Source organism: Polyodon spathula, chromosome 16, assembly GCF_017654505.1.
Source record: "Polyodon spathula isolate WHYD16114869_AA chromosome 16, ASM1765450v1, whole genome shotgun sequence".
In the NCBI taxonomy this organism is placed as follows: Eukaryota; Metazoa; Chordata; class Actinopteri; order Acipenseriformes; family Polyodontidae; genus Polyodon; species Polyodon spathula.
The window spans coordinates 35,289,770-35,308,671 of record NC_054549.1 but is presented as its reverse complement, the minus strand read 5'-3'; the positions used below and the strand labels follow the sequence as shown (position 1 = coordinate 35,308,671).

General features: G+C 37.1%; 1 protein-coding gene across 5 annotated transcripts in view; it reads right to left on the bottom strand.

The window, feature by feature from the left end:
- The window catches only part of LOC121328688 (fibulin-2-like), a 52,434-nt gene that overhangs the window by 9,509 nt on the left and 24,023 nt on the right, over nucleotides 1-18,902 (bottom strand). For all 5 annotated transcript variants that reach the window (XM_041273644.1, XM_041273642.1, XM_041273641.1 and 2 more), the window contains exons 3-8: nucleotides 9,124-9,235; nucleotides 8,392-8,521; nucleotides 7,849-8,035; nucleotides 5,958-6,245; nucleotides 3,525-3,647; nucleotides 2,150-2,251 (exon numbers count right to left, since the gene is read on the bottom strand). In XM_041273644.1, the coding sequence (XP_041129578.1) occupies nucleotides 2,150-2,251; nucleotides 3,525-3,647; nucleotides 5,958-6,245; nucleotides 7,849-8,035; nucleotides 8,392-8,521; nucleotides 9,124-9,235 (942 nt within the window). The remainder of the gene's footprint in view (nucleotides 1-2,149; nucleotides 2,252-3,524; nucleotides 3,648-5,957; nucleotides 6,246-7,848; nucleotides 8,036-8,391; nucleotides 8,522-9,123; nucleotides 9,236-18,902) is intronic.

The following is an 18,902-nucleotide window of genomic DNA, read 5'->3' as shown; positions in this document are numbered from 1 at the left end:
CTGGGTATTTATCTAGCGCTGACGAGCAATCTATTTGGAAATTGCTACCATTCTGTCTTTACGTTTGAGCCTGAGATTCAATTTAAAAGATTGCTGTGTGCAATTGATTTGTTTTGTAATTTGTTTTGTATCAGAAGATGCATTTAAAAAGACACATATGGATGTTCAGGTGATAAGACGGCAGAAAAATGCATCAGACACCTGCAGTTTGCCGGACCTTGCCTACTGTATTATAAGTTTACAGTACAAAGCAAAATAGAACATACATATTGTCAGCATCCGAGGAAAAAATCCAGGTACACAAAGACTGCTGAAATGCTTATTTAGCGAACCGTTTCACAATTTGCATTTTATTTATTTTACTGGGAATCGGAACTGGCAATCTTAGGACTATCCACATGCAGACTGGAATGAGTTGAAACGATGCCACAGTTGACTGGTTGGTTTCTGTCATCTTATCAGTGCATTGCTTATTCATGTCGTGTATAAAGCCCTCGTCACAGAGCTCTCTGACGCGGACACACTGGAAAGATCCATTGCTGTTCACACACAGCTCTCCTCGGAAACAATTATGAGTGCCAGAGCTGCACTCATTCACATCTATACAAACAAGGGTTAACCACAGTGAAAAGGTAAGCCAAGCCCAGCTGGTAAAAGAACAAGTTGTGCTTTCAACATGACCATTTTCATGTGCATGGTGATAAAACAGGTTCATAATATACACTAGTGAATAATGCAATGGTACACCATGTTACGTTGTATCAGTGCGTGTGCAGTAACATTAGATTTATCAAGTGTAACAAACAATTGGATTCAAACAGGTGTTATAGTTCTGAAGAAGCTGAATTAAAGAAAAATCAGACACAAAAAATAAAAAAAAAACTTTGTAAACGGTTAATGGAAATTACAGTATTCCATAAACCGTTGCTGATAGTTGTTGTCACTTTCTTTTGCCATTTTCCTTTTTGTCTTTTAATTTCTACATAAACAACCTTTGAAACTACCACTGCAATACAAACTAAAACCAAAGTTATGTTTTTGAATTAGTGTCAAATGCTCATCATGTCTGAGACCATCTGATATACATTTAACTCCCTGTATAGATCAAACTGGTTCAAAACTGGCCACCCACATCTTACACACATGGTAACACTTTGAAAAAAAAAAAAAAAAAAAAAAAAAGTTACACATCAACAAATAGGAAATAATGCATGAACTGATTCACGTGTCGAATAGTTTTGAGAACACCAGACTTCACAATACCACACAATACCATCAACAATAAGCTAACGATTAATAAACATTTCTCTGGTGTTCATTAATCAAACACCAAAGGCTACATTTATTTCAATTAAATGGGTTTACTTTGTACATTTCTCTTCACACTTTTGCGGAGAGCAGAATTCCTAACAAAACAGACCACCTCTGTTCGTGAATTGCTTTTTATTTATATGTTACCAATTTGATTACGGTAGCGTCAGAATTGCATTCCTTTCAATTAGTTCCTCATATTGAGCAGATTGTTATTTAACATTTAAAGGCTTCTATCTTTCTCAGCCACACTCGATTAGCACTGGGCCTTGTTTTGCCTCCTGAGAAGTATGTTCTGCCAAAGTATTTAAAGCCCAGGTTTCAGAAATGTATTGGGGCCCCTAAACAATGGCGTGGAAATGACATTAGAGCTTGGGGAAGGGGCCTTAAGCTTTCTGGATCAGCAAGACTCTTCATGCATATATTATGGCAATATACAAATGTAACAATGGATTAGTGCTCTCAGACAGCATGCGAGGAGCTATGTGACCAGCTTAGCCTACATATATGACAGCACTCCAAAACTGCTGAATTGAATCACTATTACATAGAAAAGGTGCGTGTGTCGAAATCCTAGGGGGAATAATGTACCATAGAATCACATGCCAAGATTCCTTCCTTAAATCCCAACACAACGAAGACCCATATTTTCCTGTTCTATGGTGACATTCAATAGTACAGTGTGTTCCACAGAAGCAGAGTACATGTGTTTTCAATTAGGATACAAATCAAGGGTTATTTTCAGTGCCCATCTGTGTCTAGAATGTGCCTGTTAGTAGCAAAGAAACACTATTTTCAAAAGTAACTTACCTACAGTAAGTAAGAATGAAGTACTTACCTTCACATGAAATCCCATCCCCCATTCGGGCATATCCTTGGAAACAGGAACAGGTCACCTCCCTTCCAACCTGAGAGCAATGATGCATGCAGCCACCATTGTCTATGATGGGGGGGGGGAGTATTAAACGGTATAAAAAGTAATACCCAAAGCATTTGTACACCCCTCATACAGTGTGTTTTATAACAGCAATTCAAGCTTTTCCGTCCTAAAATGTTTACCTCATTAATACGAGAGTTTAAGGTGTTCTTTACATTGGGGAATAAGAGGCTCTATCGAATTTTATGACTAAAGCTTAGGGAACAAGAAGCAACTCTGTGGCTTGAAACTTGGATTTAGGAGAGTAGGTTTCAGGACACTGCATGGCACACCAGGGGAGACTTGGGGTTTAATAAGGCAAAGTTGCCTCAAACTCTCCCGATCTCCTGGAACCATGTTTCAAGCCCTAAAAAAGTGGATTTGTGATTGCCCAACCCCCGGGTTTATCAGTACAGACAGCTGCCCTAGGATCAACAGCAGTCTTATCTCTGTCAACTGACCATATTGGCTTATAGTGAGGAGTCAGGGTATTTTTTAAATCATTTTCAATTATTTACTGTATTTTTAATTTTCTCTCATTTGAATTTGCTGTTATTTACCACTGATTTTATTTTATAACTGCTCTCATCTATAATGTGATATTTTGTAATGTGAGACTTTGTAACAACTCTAAGTTGCCCTGGATACGGGTGTCTGCTAAGAAATAAATAATAATAATAATAATAATAATAATAATAATAATAATAATACTTTCATTACTTATGCATTACAGCAAAGAGAGAAACGTGTATCTAACAGCACTCTATTGCACTTGTTAGTACGCTGTAAATCTCTATGCATCACATGGAATTTGGGTTTCTTTGGGCAGTTATCACACCATGCTGCATTCTGCCAGAGTAAACATATTTCATGCACCATTCATAAAGGATTACATGGATTTCACCAGGCTTCAAATAAAAAAATAAATACATAAAAGAGCTTATCATATGCAAACATCCCTCCAACTTCCAGCAAGTGCAATCAAATCAAATTGTTCACTTTCACACAAGCATTTTCATTTGTTTTTAGTGAAGTTATATTTATAAAACAGTTGTGACTGCTTTCACAGTGTAGTTAAAAAAAAAAACTGTTCACACCACAGGACTGCACTCACTGTATTCAAATGCTAATTTTAGACTTACTTAATCACGATTATGGTCCATGGCACCCAGTGTTTACATTGTAATAGTTTTACTTACACAATAAGATCAAAGAGATGGGTGACTAGCATGTAAAAGATCTAGTGTTAGATCTAGTTACATCAGTTAATACAGGAATGCATGAATATGTTATGTACCTTTACACAGGTCTTCTTCTTCAATTGGAACTGTAGTGGTAGGGGCCTCCATTGGAGTTGCCTCAGTAGCAGGTGTTTCTTCCTCCTCATTTAACCTGTTGTTGTCTTCATGGTCTTCACTTTCTACATATACAGAAACATTTATGAAAAGGATATACAGAGCTGCTTTCTAGGCATAAAAACTTGTTTGAGAATTTGTAACTATGTCAGGAAACTGGTTTTAACCACCCTGTTTTTTTAAAATCTTTAATGTTTACAAAGCAAACAGAACCACAGTCTGATGGCACATTCAATGGCATAGTGCCTTCAAACAGGAGTGAGCCCATAATCTACAAACATGAAACGAGTTCCCTTCTCATTAAAACTCGTTTTTTTCATTATTATTAAAATTAGTTTTCTCATTAAAATCAGTCTTCTCACTTGTGCAGGACAAGAGGCCCAACAAATTCAATCTACTCCAGATATGGACATGAGCCTCTAGACCACCGAGTTCAAACTCAGCATCATTTAATGTGTCTATAGGTTTTTGGATCGACTGTTATCTGTTAAAGGTGAAACCGCTAGTCAGTGTGGCAGTGTTTAAAACACCTGGCAGTGCTCTTTTCCTTGTGTGTGTGATGGAATATTGCCTGACTGAAGTGAAGCCAGAAACATCATCAGCGAGTGCCAGCTGGCCTTGAGAGTCCCAACCCTTTTGTTGAGGTCTCGTTCTCATACAGTAAGACGTTTTTTGTGTGTTAACCTTCCAGCAGAAATCCTATATAAATAAAGCCCTCCATTAAACAGTTCTTATTTCCAGCACTCTACCCATGCAATCAAGTTCTCTCCTAATAAGAAACCATACGATTTAAAAAAAGAAAAATTAAATGATTAACATGTGCCCTCAAGGGTAACAGTGGACCAGGTATTGTAGTAAATTATAAGCAAAGAGCTGTACTTTAAAATTAATTTCTGTATAACGGGCTAATCTCATATCTGCCTATTCTTGCCAACCCAATCTCTATGCCTGCTTTTGATTTTGAATTAAGTCTAATTGGCAGCAGTTGAAGGCTCCATCAAACCACTGCATAGCCTCATCTTAATTCAATTCCTCCTCCTAACTCATTATTGTCCAGGACATTTACATCTTTTCATAACTAAAAACAGATGAATTGGTACTCCAGTACGTTTAGATGTTCTCTCCCACTTGATTAAAAGGAGATCATTCTACACCAAGGTGCAAAGTATATTTACACCTGCTTAATTCCCATTAGCATCAACGAATGTCCTTCCATGTGTTCTTAACATACTTTGAACATAATGCCCAAATTAAATAAAAACTCTGCACTGTTTGCTTGCTGCATTGTGGATCGCCGTCAACACAGTTCTGGAGTAAGAGAACGGACTGAAACACTCCAGACATCAAAACATTTATCTAACAATGGGTTTTCTTATCAGGACTTGGTCCGGAGTTCAGCCACTTTTGTATTTAATGCAATCAGATAGAGGAGAGCAGTTTAACATAAAATGCAGGTTCAGGAAGTAATTCCATATGCCTGGCTTGGATAAAGATTATCACTCCCAATCAGAAAACTATTTGTCACAGCATGGAAAGGGAAGGAAAGGATTAGTGTGCAGCCAAGACCTGAAAAAAAAGGCTTGTAAATATGTGCAAGCATTAGTTAAGTCACAGTAGTCCTTGCCAAGAATGTACACCAAGTCTGCAACTGTAATTGAAGTGACAAAGGTGATGAATTCTAATAAGGTTAGAGTCAACACTAGAACCTCTGGAATCCATGGGAACAGGCTGCTTCCACTAGCTGGTTGAGCTGGTTGAAATCTAGCAGTATGGTATCATATCTGCTGAGAGCTGATTTTGGACTGCTCCAAGTAGGATTTATTACTCTGCACCTGGCAGGCAACACTAGGCACGAACCGGTTACTTCATGGTCCCCGACGAGTTTCTGAACCAGAGAACAAAACGTCTACTTTGTTCATCTCTGCAGCAGGGGTCAGAATAATCCGTGATGTGTATTACCCAGAATGCTCGGAGGCCCAGTGTATGAGCATTCCAGTCATGTTTTTATTGGTTTTAAGACCTGAAGCAACCCATTTGCACTGACATTTGATCCTCTTAAATTCCATTAACTTTTCTCATCTGCAGGGGCCATTGTTAAAGAAGAGTCACCTCGCACTCTTCCTAGACAATGTGTTTCTTGTAATCAATTTTGTTTTAATTTTTTTATTTTCTTTGTAAACAGCCTACAGCAAAGATTTCAGATGTGTCCTATCATTTTGTGAACTTCAAAAGTTTTAAAATAATCAGCTTAGACAGAAAACTAAAAGCTTATGACATTCTCACGAATTTGCTCTCTCACTCTCACCAGCTCTTTCTGTTTTTAAACACGTAAGCATGTACGGCGTCACAGCAACATCAATCCCGATGCCTCTCACCTGGTCTGCAGGTGTATCCGTCAGCCAGCAGGACGTGTCCTGGAAAGCAGGCACACATGTAGGATCCCCAGGTGTTGATGCAGCTTTGGTGGCAAAGCTGCCCTGCATAGATCAGGCACTCGTCGATATCATCTTCATCATCAATAGTGTTTTCTTTCTGCTCTTCACTGTCCTCCTCATCAGCAGTGTTTTTTTTCTTCTCTTCACCATCCTCTTCATCAACAATGTTTTCTTTCTCCTCTTCACCAACCACAGAGAAAGCCTCTTTGGGGTATTCAGTGTCTGAAACTTGAGACATAAACTACATTTACATGCAGGAATTCAGAATACCAGATACTCATTTTACAGATCCTCCACATGTAAAACAAGACTCAATAAGGGAATCATTCTGGTATTCAGTCATGGACTATGGTACACTTACATGAGCTAAATGGATTATGACCAGTTTGGATTACTGTAATATTATGAACAATCCTGCACTTGACTTTTCTGCTAAGTAAGTCTGTGTTTTTGCGTCATGCCTGCTACCTATTTGCACAATTAAACTGGTTTTGGAATTTGTCAGTAGCATGCTGGGACATCCCAGAGAAATTACAGGCAACATCCAGCTACAATGATACATTATGATAATTTTCCGAAAAGTAAAATGCAGTCAAATAAATTCAGGAAACCAACATGTTTACCCATACTGTTGGTTGCCTGAATACACATTTTCCACAGGAATGCGTTTATGTTTGCCCATGAGAATTATTCATTCACAAACAGAAAACATCTGACACATTTCAACAGCTTATCTACCTCATACATCCTTCCTGTGAAAGGGTGGATATTTCCAAAGTTAGAATTACCATGCAGTGTTGGAAATTACTGCAGCTATTCCATTCTCACATATACAAGGATGTGCCTCAATCCCACAGAGCATAGTACTATGCACTGGGATAGATGGTTACCAGTTTGACCCCACACAGAACCACATACAGCCAAACAAACATACACTATACCCTTTCCACATTCAACTATCCACTGAAGACAGGAAACTGTGAGGTCTGACCTGGGCCATCTTTTCACAGAAGAAAGGATGTAAAGTACAGAATGTTCATAAAAGTCAATTAATATTAACATGTTCTTTGGTAACTTCGTCCAAGACTATAACAGGGTTATATCTGTGAGTGACACATCCAGTAACTGCAAATGGTATGTCAATATATTTTTAGACTAGCTGACAGAAATAGGGCCCAATTCTAACTTTTAAAGGCTCTGAATAAAATGGTTTGCACAGACCAGAGACAGAACCCAGTGACAGGCATAAGCTGCAATTCTGATGGACAGGAATAGGATGCAACAAGCCAATGACAGGCAGAAGGGAGTCAAGTGCTGTGATGTCTGACTCTCGTGGTTCTGTCAGTGTGGTTACAGTGCACTCATGTTATCAAAGCATTACAAAATGCTTTAGGCACAGAAATACATTTTTAAGAGATGAAGAAAAATAACATGTCATCTTGGGGTCTGTAGTGGATCATTAAAATGGCCTGAACAAATACTTAACCCTAACCCTAACCCTAACTGCAGGCCAATGGGTTCATTCTAAAATAATATATAAGCGAGGCAATGGGGTCATATTTTTTTTTTATCTGGATCCCAATATACACAAGAAACTCATATATATAAATGGTAGGTTTGCAAAAATGTTCCCAAGAAATCTAAATTTGAAAGACACCTCCCTTCTTCCACGACACACAAACTTCTCAATCTAAAAAGGGAATTTATATTTTTATATGGAAGTTGTCCTCTGTGGAAGAATAAAGAACAATAATAAACATTGTATAAAAGTTAAGGGCAAGATTGTGCAGCATTGGGCCCTGTGTGAGAGACAGCTATCAGGGTTGTTTACCTCGCTCTGGCAAAGACGTTGCCTCTGGCTCCATTCTCTGTTTTAAAGTGGGCTGGACGAAGCCTTCGTCTCCCTCGCAGCATGTCAGGAACACATGGCTACAGGGGTATCCCAAAAACTGGTGGGCCTCGCAGCTGTGTCCCTCACTTCTGAGTTTTAAACCAAGAGAGCAACAGCTACAGCATTCCTAGGGACCAAGAGGAACACTGTTACAAGCTGCATCGGTTCTTCAGTCATTGGTGAATCATCATTTTCTGGTGTTAAATACACCAGAAAAATAACACAGGATGGTATTCCATTTTATATTCTGGGCTTGAATATGGTAACTAGAACATGTGTTTTTTTTTTATGAGAATACTGTGAAACATGCTAAAAACAAATTCCTTCCCTCTGCAAAGATGAGTTGAAATTTTTAAGAAGAAAACAAAAAAACAGATGCTATTTTTGTTCATAGTGCTTACAGATCACCAGTTTAGTAAAATAATGCACTGTACTATGTGTAGAGCACACATCTTTGACACTGTTTCCCAACATCAGCCTTGCCTTGTAGGAGTCTTTTCCACAGGTATCACTTTCATTTGCCTCACAATCTTCGCCCTCTTTTGCTGCGGTCATTCCAGCCAAGCAACTGCTTTCTTTTAAGAATCCTATACAGCACTGTTTCTGGGCAATTCTGAAAAAAAAAAAAAATAAAACCGGTTGATGCACATAATGCTAGTTAATCTTGAATTTTGAGTCAGTTTATCCAAACTTCCTAAAAGAGGCTTGTCTCAAAAATTTCTCATAAAAAAAATAATAATAATAAAAATCTCTCATGCTTAACTATGCAAGGTCTTTTTTGTTTCAACCTTTGATGACGGCATATGAATTAGCTGTTATCCGTTAAAAAAATACATTGTACAGTGCAGACATGCATGCTTTCTCATTTAGGCAATTGCAGTAAACATTTTACATACCAGACCTGCTTTTATCAAAGTCACTGGGGACAGTAATTATATTTTTAATGTAATCAAAAATAGGGGGCCAAGAATGAGGGGTATTCACTAATGTGATAAAAATGTCTGAAAACGTTGGGTAAATATGTATTTCTGGCAGGCAGACAAGTCAGAGCAACGTGGCATGTAAATAAGATTAGAATTGTGACATATGCCGTTTCTGAAACAGTCATTTCTTTTCATTTACTACAGTTACATTTGGACCGTTTTATTTTTCTTAATGCAAACACTGTCCCACCGCCTCATATTTCAGTGTTTAACAATGCCAGCTGTTACTTACCTACAGACAGATGTGTTAATCTCACTCTGTGGCATGTCAATGCACTGCCCATTGTGTGAAGCCCACTGCTGTCCAGACGCACAGCATGCTTCCACCACTTCTTTCACCGAAACTATAAGGGTAAAACATAATAGTCAACAAATGCCCAAAACATATCTCCTCACTAGCTAAATCTGTGTGAGAGCTGGTTTATTCTTTTGTGATGTACGTATTTTGAAAGCAGGCACGTTTTCTAAGATACAATCCTGGGAAACACATTCTGCTATAATGTGCCCTTTTTCTTTTCCTTTTCTAACCTTGCATAGTAAACCTGTGCAGTATGTAGTAACCTAAACCACTGTGGAAGATTCCTGAACAAATCCTCACATTCAAATTCATCCAGACTTCATCATGTAACCGCTCATCATCAAAATGAAAGGAAATACCTTAAAAAGTATAATTGCGGTACCTGAATTGCAGGAAAGGACACCCAAAACACAGACCACAAGCTTCAAATTAGCAGGCAAAGCCATAGTTCTTTTCTTTTTTTCTTTTTTTTTTTTTTGTGCAGTCAACGCAACCTGAAAGCCGTTCCAATACCACAAGTAAATTCCAAACTTTATTGATTTCCTTCACAGTCGTGTCGGTTGATTTGCCAACTGCATGTGAAACCAAAGACTAATGCTTAGAATACCAGTTACACCGGTACACCGAGCATGCCTCCTAGAGTTAACAATCAGCCAAGAATACTTGGAATGTGAACATTTTTCAGAAAACCTAATGATAGTTTTACTCATTCCACTGTAATAAACTGTAACTGTTTTTTTTCCAATGCTATACAGTCTTTACCTGCTAGAAGAATTACCACGGGGACCCCTAATCTCCCAGCATGCTACACATTTGTATACCCATTTAACTGCTTGTGTGGGATGTACTATTAAAATGTCATTCAATATAATGAACAAAATAAAAAGAGGATTTGATAGTTGCCAGCTACTGCTGCAGATTTCCTGTTATCAAATTATTAATTATTATTAATTGTCAAATGTCTTTCAATGAAATGTTGATATTTTTATATACTTCAAAAAAAAATTATAAAAATAATATAAATATTAATATATAATATATATATATATAATTATATATATATATATATATATATATATATATATATATATATATATATATATATATATATATATTCTTTAATTACCGTAAACAAAATCATATACACCATTCTAATTTTAGTATGGGATAATTTCATTTTAATTATTGGAGCACTTCAGGAATGGGCTTGTGGGTGTGTTTAAAATGCCAGAATGTCACAATAAATATCAAACTGTGTACGTATATTCGCATGATAATTTTTTATGAATATTGACTTTGAGATCTAGAATGTAAGGGTCTGGCATTCTCTGTCTGATAAGAATGTAACACTGTCTGATAAATTAAAACTTGCAGTGCCATTCCAGAGACTGGAAGCAAACAACAATCCTACCATCTACAATGAAAATGTGAGCCGATTCAATAATACAGTGCAATATAGCTTCTAAATGTATGACTCTTGGCTGAACAATAGACAAGATATAAAAAAAACCTGCATCTGGATTCAATAAGTGTGTTTGTTCTTTAAGAAATCTGGTGTTTAAATGCAAACCACTCTCCAAACAGAAGATGATAGAATACACTGTAAATCTGTATTTTTTTGTTTTGTTTTATTTTGTTTAAAACTTACACCCATAATCATAGTCTTCATAAAGCAATGGCTAAAGGCAATTCTAATCTCACTTATTCTCCCAGACCCACAAAGCAAACACCTATTTGTATGTCCAGCACTACAAAAGGTAACTTGATCTGCGGTAGTTCTTGTGCGGTGTTCACAAGATGGCGTTTCGACTGTAAATATAATTTGACTTATCTAGCTTGTTTTACACTTGTCTATGATGACTGGCAACTAGAATTAAAGACATAATTCTTAACTCAGTCCAAAGCCTACATCAAAAAGCTTACATTTTAAGTTTAATAATTAGTTTAAAAAAAAATAGAATATAAGTAATAAGATACAAAGCATTGTTTGTGACTACAGTACTGTTCTTCCAAAGCAAATCAAATGACACCTGAAAAACAAACAGAGATAATCAGTTTAAAGCTTATTATATACTACAACAAGGATTCCTGAATCCTCTAATATTAAAAGCAGTCAAATGGAAGCTCTGGATTGCCAATACCAGGCTCATATCTTGTAAATTTGAACAAGTTTTTATGTTTGATGTGGAAACTTAACAAGCATTTACCAGCTGGTTTACTCTATCACACTTTTTATAACTGGTAAGAAAATGTTTTTTTTTTTTGCTGTTCAGGGTTTCTTTACTCAACCCAGATGTTACAGCCAAGCTTAGAACGACAGTATCCTGGGGTCTCCCAAATGGCGCATCCAGTAAAGGTGCTCCACGTGGAGTGCACGATGCGCCCTATAGCCTGGAGATCACTGGTTTAAGTCCAATTGCTTCCAACACAACCACATAATATGAGAGGACCAATGAAGATTTTCACAAGACAGCTTACCTCAATACCTAAAATAAAACCAAACTTACTTTTTATTGAGGCTTTGTATTTTAACCAACATATTTTTTATTAAGGCCTTCTAATTTAATGAATAGACTGTACAAGTCAATGCTTCAGCAAATGTCAGAATCTATTATGTCTGAATTCTTCTAAATTCAGAGGTATTAAGACTGATTTTGGGACGGAACAAGACGAACTCACACCAGGCACATACAGTATTGGCATATTCATCAAACACTTTTGAACTGTCTTTTGGAATGTACAGTGTTTCTCCTAACATGCCCACACATGCTAAATACCAGATCCTTAGAGCTTGTAATTAGAGTGGTGCTATTTTGCAGTATGTAGTAACAGGCTTGACAGTTCAATGTTTTGAAGAGGTCCTTTAATCAAGTGATTTTATTTCTTTTAAATATCCATCTTCTTTGCAAGGGGTTCCTATTGAAATAGGATGTACAGTCGGTTACTGACCTGAGCACCCTGATGTACTCATGAATACTCATCATATCCTAAATGATAATTACTGTTTATTAGGAAAATAATTGAATGCGCTTGCTTTATTTAGTTTACATTGTTGTATCACTGCAATTGTTCAGCTTACACTTTTGTAATCTTCATGGTACAGAATCTGGTGTCTTGGTTATATCATGAAGCTGTGTACAGTGCTTTTAATTTTCTATGGCTAGGTAAAGACTGTCAAACACAGTAATGACAAACTTGCATAACAAAAGCTGAAATGCAGCCGTGGCAAGCAGACAAGTGAGTTACAATAGGTGGTCTAAACAAAATAACAAAAAACAAACCAACAAAAAACTCTATTCTTGGCTTATCTGGTCAGACGTGGATGTGGAAGGCCTTTTTGTAGTCAGTGACATCATCAAGGAGACATAAACAACAACATGACTTTTTTATTTTTTTATTTACAGTGACAAACAATAGAGGGAACAGAAGACCTGGCTTCATCAAAACCAAACAGGACCTAAAAGAAGCCAGATCATTCCCCAAAGACCATTCTTCCATTTCCCAGGAGGACCACCCCTACAGTATACATTGTTTGTTCCATAACTAACTAAACAATAGACAATACAACCTCTATTAATAGTGAAAAGGATCCTGTTTTTAGTCAAAACCAGTTCTACTTCAATACATAAGGCCCCACTGTGTTTAAAGATTTCCCAGCTATGTTTTTGCTGAATGCTCCTTTTGTGTTACTTTATTTAAAATAAATTAAATTATTGAATACCGTACAATAAATCTGATTCCTGCTATGGCCCTGTCAATCAACGGTGTAGTCGAGCCGGCATGTGCATAATAGGCAAGCTAAGTCACATGACTCACATCTCCCGCACAACAGTGACAGTGCATCGACTATGACCGTGAACCCAAACACAAACGAAGCTGGAGAAAAGCACTTTAGAAATACTTTTAGAAATTAGACAAATGCATTATCTACAGTATTATATGTGTTACTAGAAGTTCAGTAAACAAATACAATGTGAATTCATATAACAACAATTGTTTAGAAAAATCTATATTTTAGTGGTTCCAGTACCTTGAGATTTAGAACTACACCACTGTTCTCAATAATATTTCATCCAATATGTGTGGTTCTTGACTGACTCAGCCCTTGTTACTGAATTTACCAATGTAAAGGCACACATTCTTAGAAAATGAAAAGGCATCAGATATCCCAAGGGATGAAGTCACCAAAACAGCATCTATTATACAGCATACCAAAACTGAGCAGGCAAATTCAGAAAGAAAACTCCCACTTGAGCATGTTTGAGCCCCCTCTTTCTGTTTCACTTTACATTTAAGAAGTGATGGGAGACGCTTGTTATCTTTTCTTGCCTTTGTTATTAAGTATTTATCCATGCCATCTGCAAAAGTTAATTCAATACAACTTTTTTTTTTCTTATACAAAATGATTAGCCAGAGGTAATAATTTAAAACATTTGAAGGATGCTTACAAGCAAAACTTTCAGCACTCCAGCTCCTGAGCTTTATCAAGACGCTGCCGTAGACATTTTCTGCAGCTGTTTATCATGTTACCGCTTAGATAAATATCCTGCTAAAAGGCTTACTGTATTTCCAGGAGCTTCAGAGTGGCATGGCTCGATGTTTTACTCCCTGGCAGAACACTTACTTGTAGCCACTTTAACCAGTTCCCATCCACCCACTGAGATTCTATCAATTAGAATAAATCAGGAGAATCCATCAGTGAGTGGCAGAGAGTTTACCACAAATTGCATGAGCAATACCCACAAATATAGAAAACTGTAATTATGTCAAGCCCATATCAAAATAGAGACTACACAGTACATCCAGCTATCATTGCATGTAATAGCTATATATTAAACATGTATCCACTGTATAAGCAGTACACGTCTAGATAGAATTCCATTTATAACTACTGTTTTTGTAATGTTTGCAACAATTATCCGTGCACAGCTACCAACATGGTGTTGTTCCAACCTGATCTCGCATGCATTTTAAACACTATAGGTTTTTTGGGGGTACAAACTCACAATACCAAAGCTCGCCACAATTAAGAAAGCAATTGCATTGGTCCTCTTAAATAAGTTTACATGTGTGGGGTGTGGTTGAATACACTGAGCTGAGAGCTGAGTGTTCTGCAAACGATTCATATTTACTTCCACAAGTATCTCTCAATCCATTCAGGTTTAATACCCTGTCAACTGTTATTTATCTTTAAACGGCTTTGTAGAAGGGAAAAACAAGTGTTTTAATTACATTTTAGAAATGTTTTTTTGTGCTTTTGGTTTACCTGTTAAACACTTGGTAAGTTGAAAGCAGTCTCTATGAAGGCATCATAACCACTGTATTCTTCTGTAGTTTGCCTTTTAATACATCATAACCGGTCTGTGGCTACCAACCATTCTGCTATTCAATATCTTTATGCCATGATTTACTATCTGTTTCCAGCTCAATGTGGCAGTCCAGTGGTTTCTCACACTATGCAATGACGATATATTTCTGTGGTTTGTCCATTATGTTAAAGGGTACACTTGTGAAGAAATTTCAACAATGTCTCAAAGTTATGCAGCAGTCAAACAGAAGGCAATAGATATTTAAGATGTTTGGGGATGTGCAAAATCACAATAATTCATGCAACCCAAATTATACTTGTGGTATATCTTTCCCAGACAAGCTGTACGTGGATTAACGCACCAGAAATAACCAGCTTTTGGTAAACGTTATGTTGGGCAAACAGAAAGTAATACTCTTATTATATGATACCACAGCAGGTGTCAGTCAGATCCCTATTGAAAATTGGTAATGAGCGCTGGAGGCACAACCAGTTTGTATAATTATTTTTAACAACTTATTTTAAAGGTTAATTTAACCCTGTTCTGCATTATATCCAGTACAGTTCTCCCAAGTGAACTTTTATTTTTGTGCCAATCAGGGTTGAGCCTTGAATGAGTCAGTTATGAAAACTTTTTTTTTTTTTAAATGAACCTCTGTCTGTATAGTTTTTTATTTCCCAGCGTTCCCTTTCTTATCCATCCAATTCAGTTTAACAATCCCGTCCAGTTATCCAAGCCGTGTCTCTTCCGGCTCTTCGGTGATGAAGGGAGTTAGACCAAAGCTGTCCTGGGAAAGAGTATCAAGGCCAAAGCTTGACTGACTAATTCACTTTATTTGCTTCCTGGCTCATTAATCTGCTTCACTTTAATAAATTTATAATTGATTGAGTTGGTCATGCTTAATAATGGTTACTATAACGATGTTAGGGAGGATGTGGTTTCCTCATTTTGAAACTGGTGGACAAAATATTGATTCCAAACCAATCTAATGTAATTCAAAAAGCATTTACATAATGATTTCTGCATAACCGTCAGAAATCAATTTACAGGACAACACTTACCATAAAAAGACAGCATTTAAAAAAGTGAATCTGTTATCCAAAACCTTGTGCAAGGCAATATGTGATTGTGGAGGTGTGCACCCTGCTGTCCATATTGCAAGGGTTTTCCCCTGGAAGGTCTTTCAGGTGTCCGTTGCTAAGGTGCTGGTGTCACGACATTCAGGGAGCATGATGCCCAGGTGATATGTAATTCTTAACTAGATTCCCTTTATCCCTTCCTGTATTTAATTGTAAAACTAGAATAAACACACGTCAGAAATTAAACGCTTAAAATGATTCCTTGTCTTCTATCGGGTGCAGTTTCTGCTTATTTCAATGTCAGGCTTTTTTTTTTCCACTTGGAAGATGACAGGAACAGACCACTACAGGGTGCTAAACACAGGGTGTGTGAGATGGGGGATTTTGACGCCGTGAAGTCGTGCAGCATAGCAGGACATAGCAGCACCTGGTCAAACCAGAGAGTCCAGTTTCACATGAGTATTATTGAAGCAGGAAAATGCAAGAGCCTTTTGAAGTTGTTTGAACTCAAGAGGTAGACATTTTCATATTTTCTTTGTAAATATTGTTAGTTTAATCGTTTTCATTTAAGGCTTTTTTGATCATTAAAGGGGACATGTCACAAGCAGAGTCTGTATTGACTTCACATTCACCCGGGTATGTGAACATGTAACCTGGGGGAAGGTTTGTCAAATTGTACTTGAGCTGATTTTAATTGACAGCGCTCCCTGCGTCCCTCCTTTGCAAAAGCTATGAACAATTTATTTTCTCAACATGTGTTTCGCAAATGTGAAAGAAACAAATACTGTAGGATAAACACTTTCATGAATATCTAATTAAAACTAATGCATGACCAACAGAATTCAATTGTTATGTATTCAGCCCCCCGCCCCATAAACCTTGGCAGTAGTACATATTCTCTGTTGAAATAGTAGCTGATAGATTCCACCAGTTTAATAGTACCTTGTTTAACACTGTAAGCACATTGTGCTAGTCATTTGCTAGTGTGGCATCTGGCATCCATCTCAATGGATTGACTTTGACAGATGTCAGTGACTATCATGCTCACTCAGCATCATGTGGATCCATTCTGTGCATTATGTATTCTTAGAATAGTTGGCAATGACTTTTTAAACTGATTCAATAAAAAGAGAAACAAACCAACTTAGCCCCAAGTTTCTTTATTTTTGATTTTATGATTGTTTAAAATTCCGGGAAACCTAAACCAGATGACTAAGGTAACATAAGGGAAATAAACTTTCTATAAATTTACACACGTGCAATACAATATATTAAGCAGTCATTTTCAAGCCCTGTTGGCTGAACAGCTACTAAGAATAACTCAACACAGTGCCACACCCCCATTCATTTTCTTTGTCCAAAATATTATACATATTCACCATTAACTGATGAATACAGAAAATAACATTATTTTTAATTAAAAAAAAAAAAAAAAATATGGAAAAATGATGGTACCTCATACCACAGTTCTGCAAATTAAACAATTCCACTCCATTGGAATTGAAATAATTACAATGTGGGGCTGTGTAAAGCAGACTATGGGTGGACGGTACATGAAAGTGTCTGTCATTCGAATACAGTTTGCACCAAACCCTCCCCTCTATAGTCTTCAGCATTAAGAAAACAAGCCATTTGTTCCTAACAGACTGACCAGGAGGCTGTCTCGTGCCTGTTAAATAAACATGGAAAGCAGATTCCTAGTAACTGCTTCACAGTATGGAAAGACCACAGCTGTTCCTTCGGCCTAATTTGCTGAATTGTTTCTGCCATGTCTCCTGTTGTTTTCCTGTATGTTTATGTAAACTATAAACAGGAAGAGATGCTTCTGGCTCTGATATGAGCTGTAATCTTTGCTACGGTTTGTTTACTCAGAGTTGCATCATACATGGAAAGGAATAAAGTGAAGATACCATATGATGCATTTTTATACATATTTCACTGTAGATACTCATTGGGGATAAGGGTTACCACTTTATTTATTTTGCACCCAGATATGAACATAGGTATAGCCTGCCATCTGTTTTCAATTACTATTTGGTGCAGTTACGAAGCCCTCCTCTCCAGAATCACTGAGTACAAATCACATGAACTAATACCTCACCTGGAGGACTTAAAGGAGATGAAGCAAGAGTACTGTATCAATCAATATAATGGCTCAAAACGACTGAGCCTCTTTCTTCCCTCTTGTGTAAAATGCTTTGCAAGTTCTCAAGGAGCTTTCTTTTCAGAAAAGGCTTAGTTTTCCTCATCTATATGTTGGCATCAGAATGAAATGACACATGTACCCTGTCTAGAATTAGGAATGCTATCGGCAGTTAAAGCCAGCTCTTATAAGGACCACATGAAAGTGCATACATATAATTTAGTATGTCTACATTACTTATTAAATACAACCTTGGAATGTCCTATACAAGCACAGACAGTTTAGTAAAGCATAGTGAAGCTGTGGTAAAGCACAGGCAAATAAGTATAGTGCAATTACCTGATAAAACAGTCCTTAACTTTCTAAACTCATATACATTGGCTCTGTATATTTGTAACTGTGAAGGAAGCTTCTGCATGTCTCTGCTTTGTTTGCACACTTTAACTTGAAGTGTTTCAATGAATTATCTTATCAACATTGAGTTATGCAGATCCTATCTACAAAATGACACATAGTACATCAAAAATAGTTGAATAAAATATGTTGATAGGAGGAACCCTGCTGATCAGTCTCACTGTTCATAAACCTCTGTAAGAAAAGTAAACACAAGGTGTATTGGACACATTGTGATTCATTAAATGTGGGTGAATTAAATTGGTTCAGGAAAGGAAGAAATACTGAGGACCTTCTATAAACTGAGGCTTATAGGAAGATCATGCATCGCTAAAACAGACAGCTGCATTTCTGAAACGCATCCCTATGCAGAGAGGAGCCCCCCTGTACAGTACAAGATAATATCATGGGCTTCAGGAACATTCCACACTTAAAGATTACATTTAGTGAGTTATCATAACCCGCCAGTGCTCAGGGTCAACTGCACAGATTTACACTTATGTTCAATCAACACTTTATGAGAAGGTGTCTTACGTTCCTAAATATAAGTTTACTGCCTCCGAGTAAATTTGTTGATGGTACCAATAAATATAATTTTGAAGCAACACAATGACCCAAGTGGTGAATCACTTCCTGGCTAGCGGCAGGGCAGATAATTAAAGTCCTAATGCATCCTAAGAGGCCGATTATCTGAAGTAGTACCTGAAGACGACAGATTTATCTATGAACAGTCCACACTGAAGATGGCAGAGTCCCAGCACACACCCAAGAGATCATTAATCACCGCAA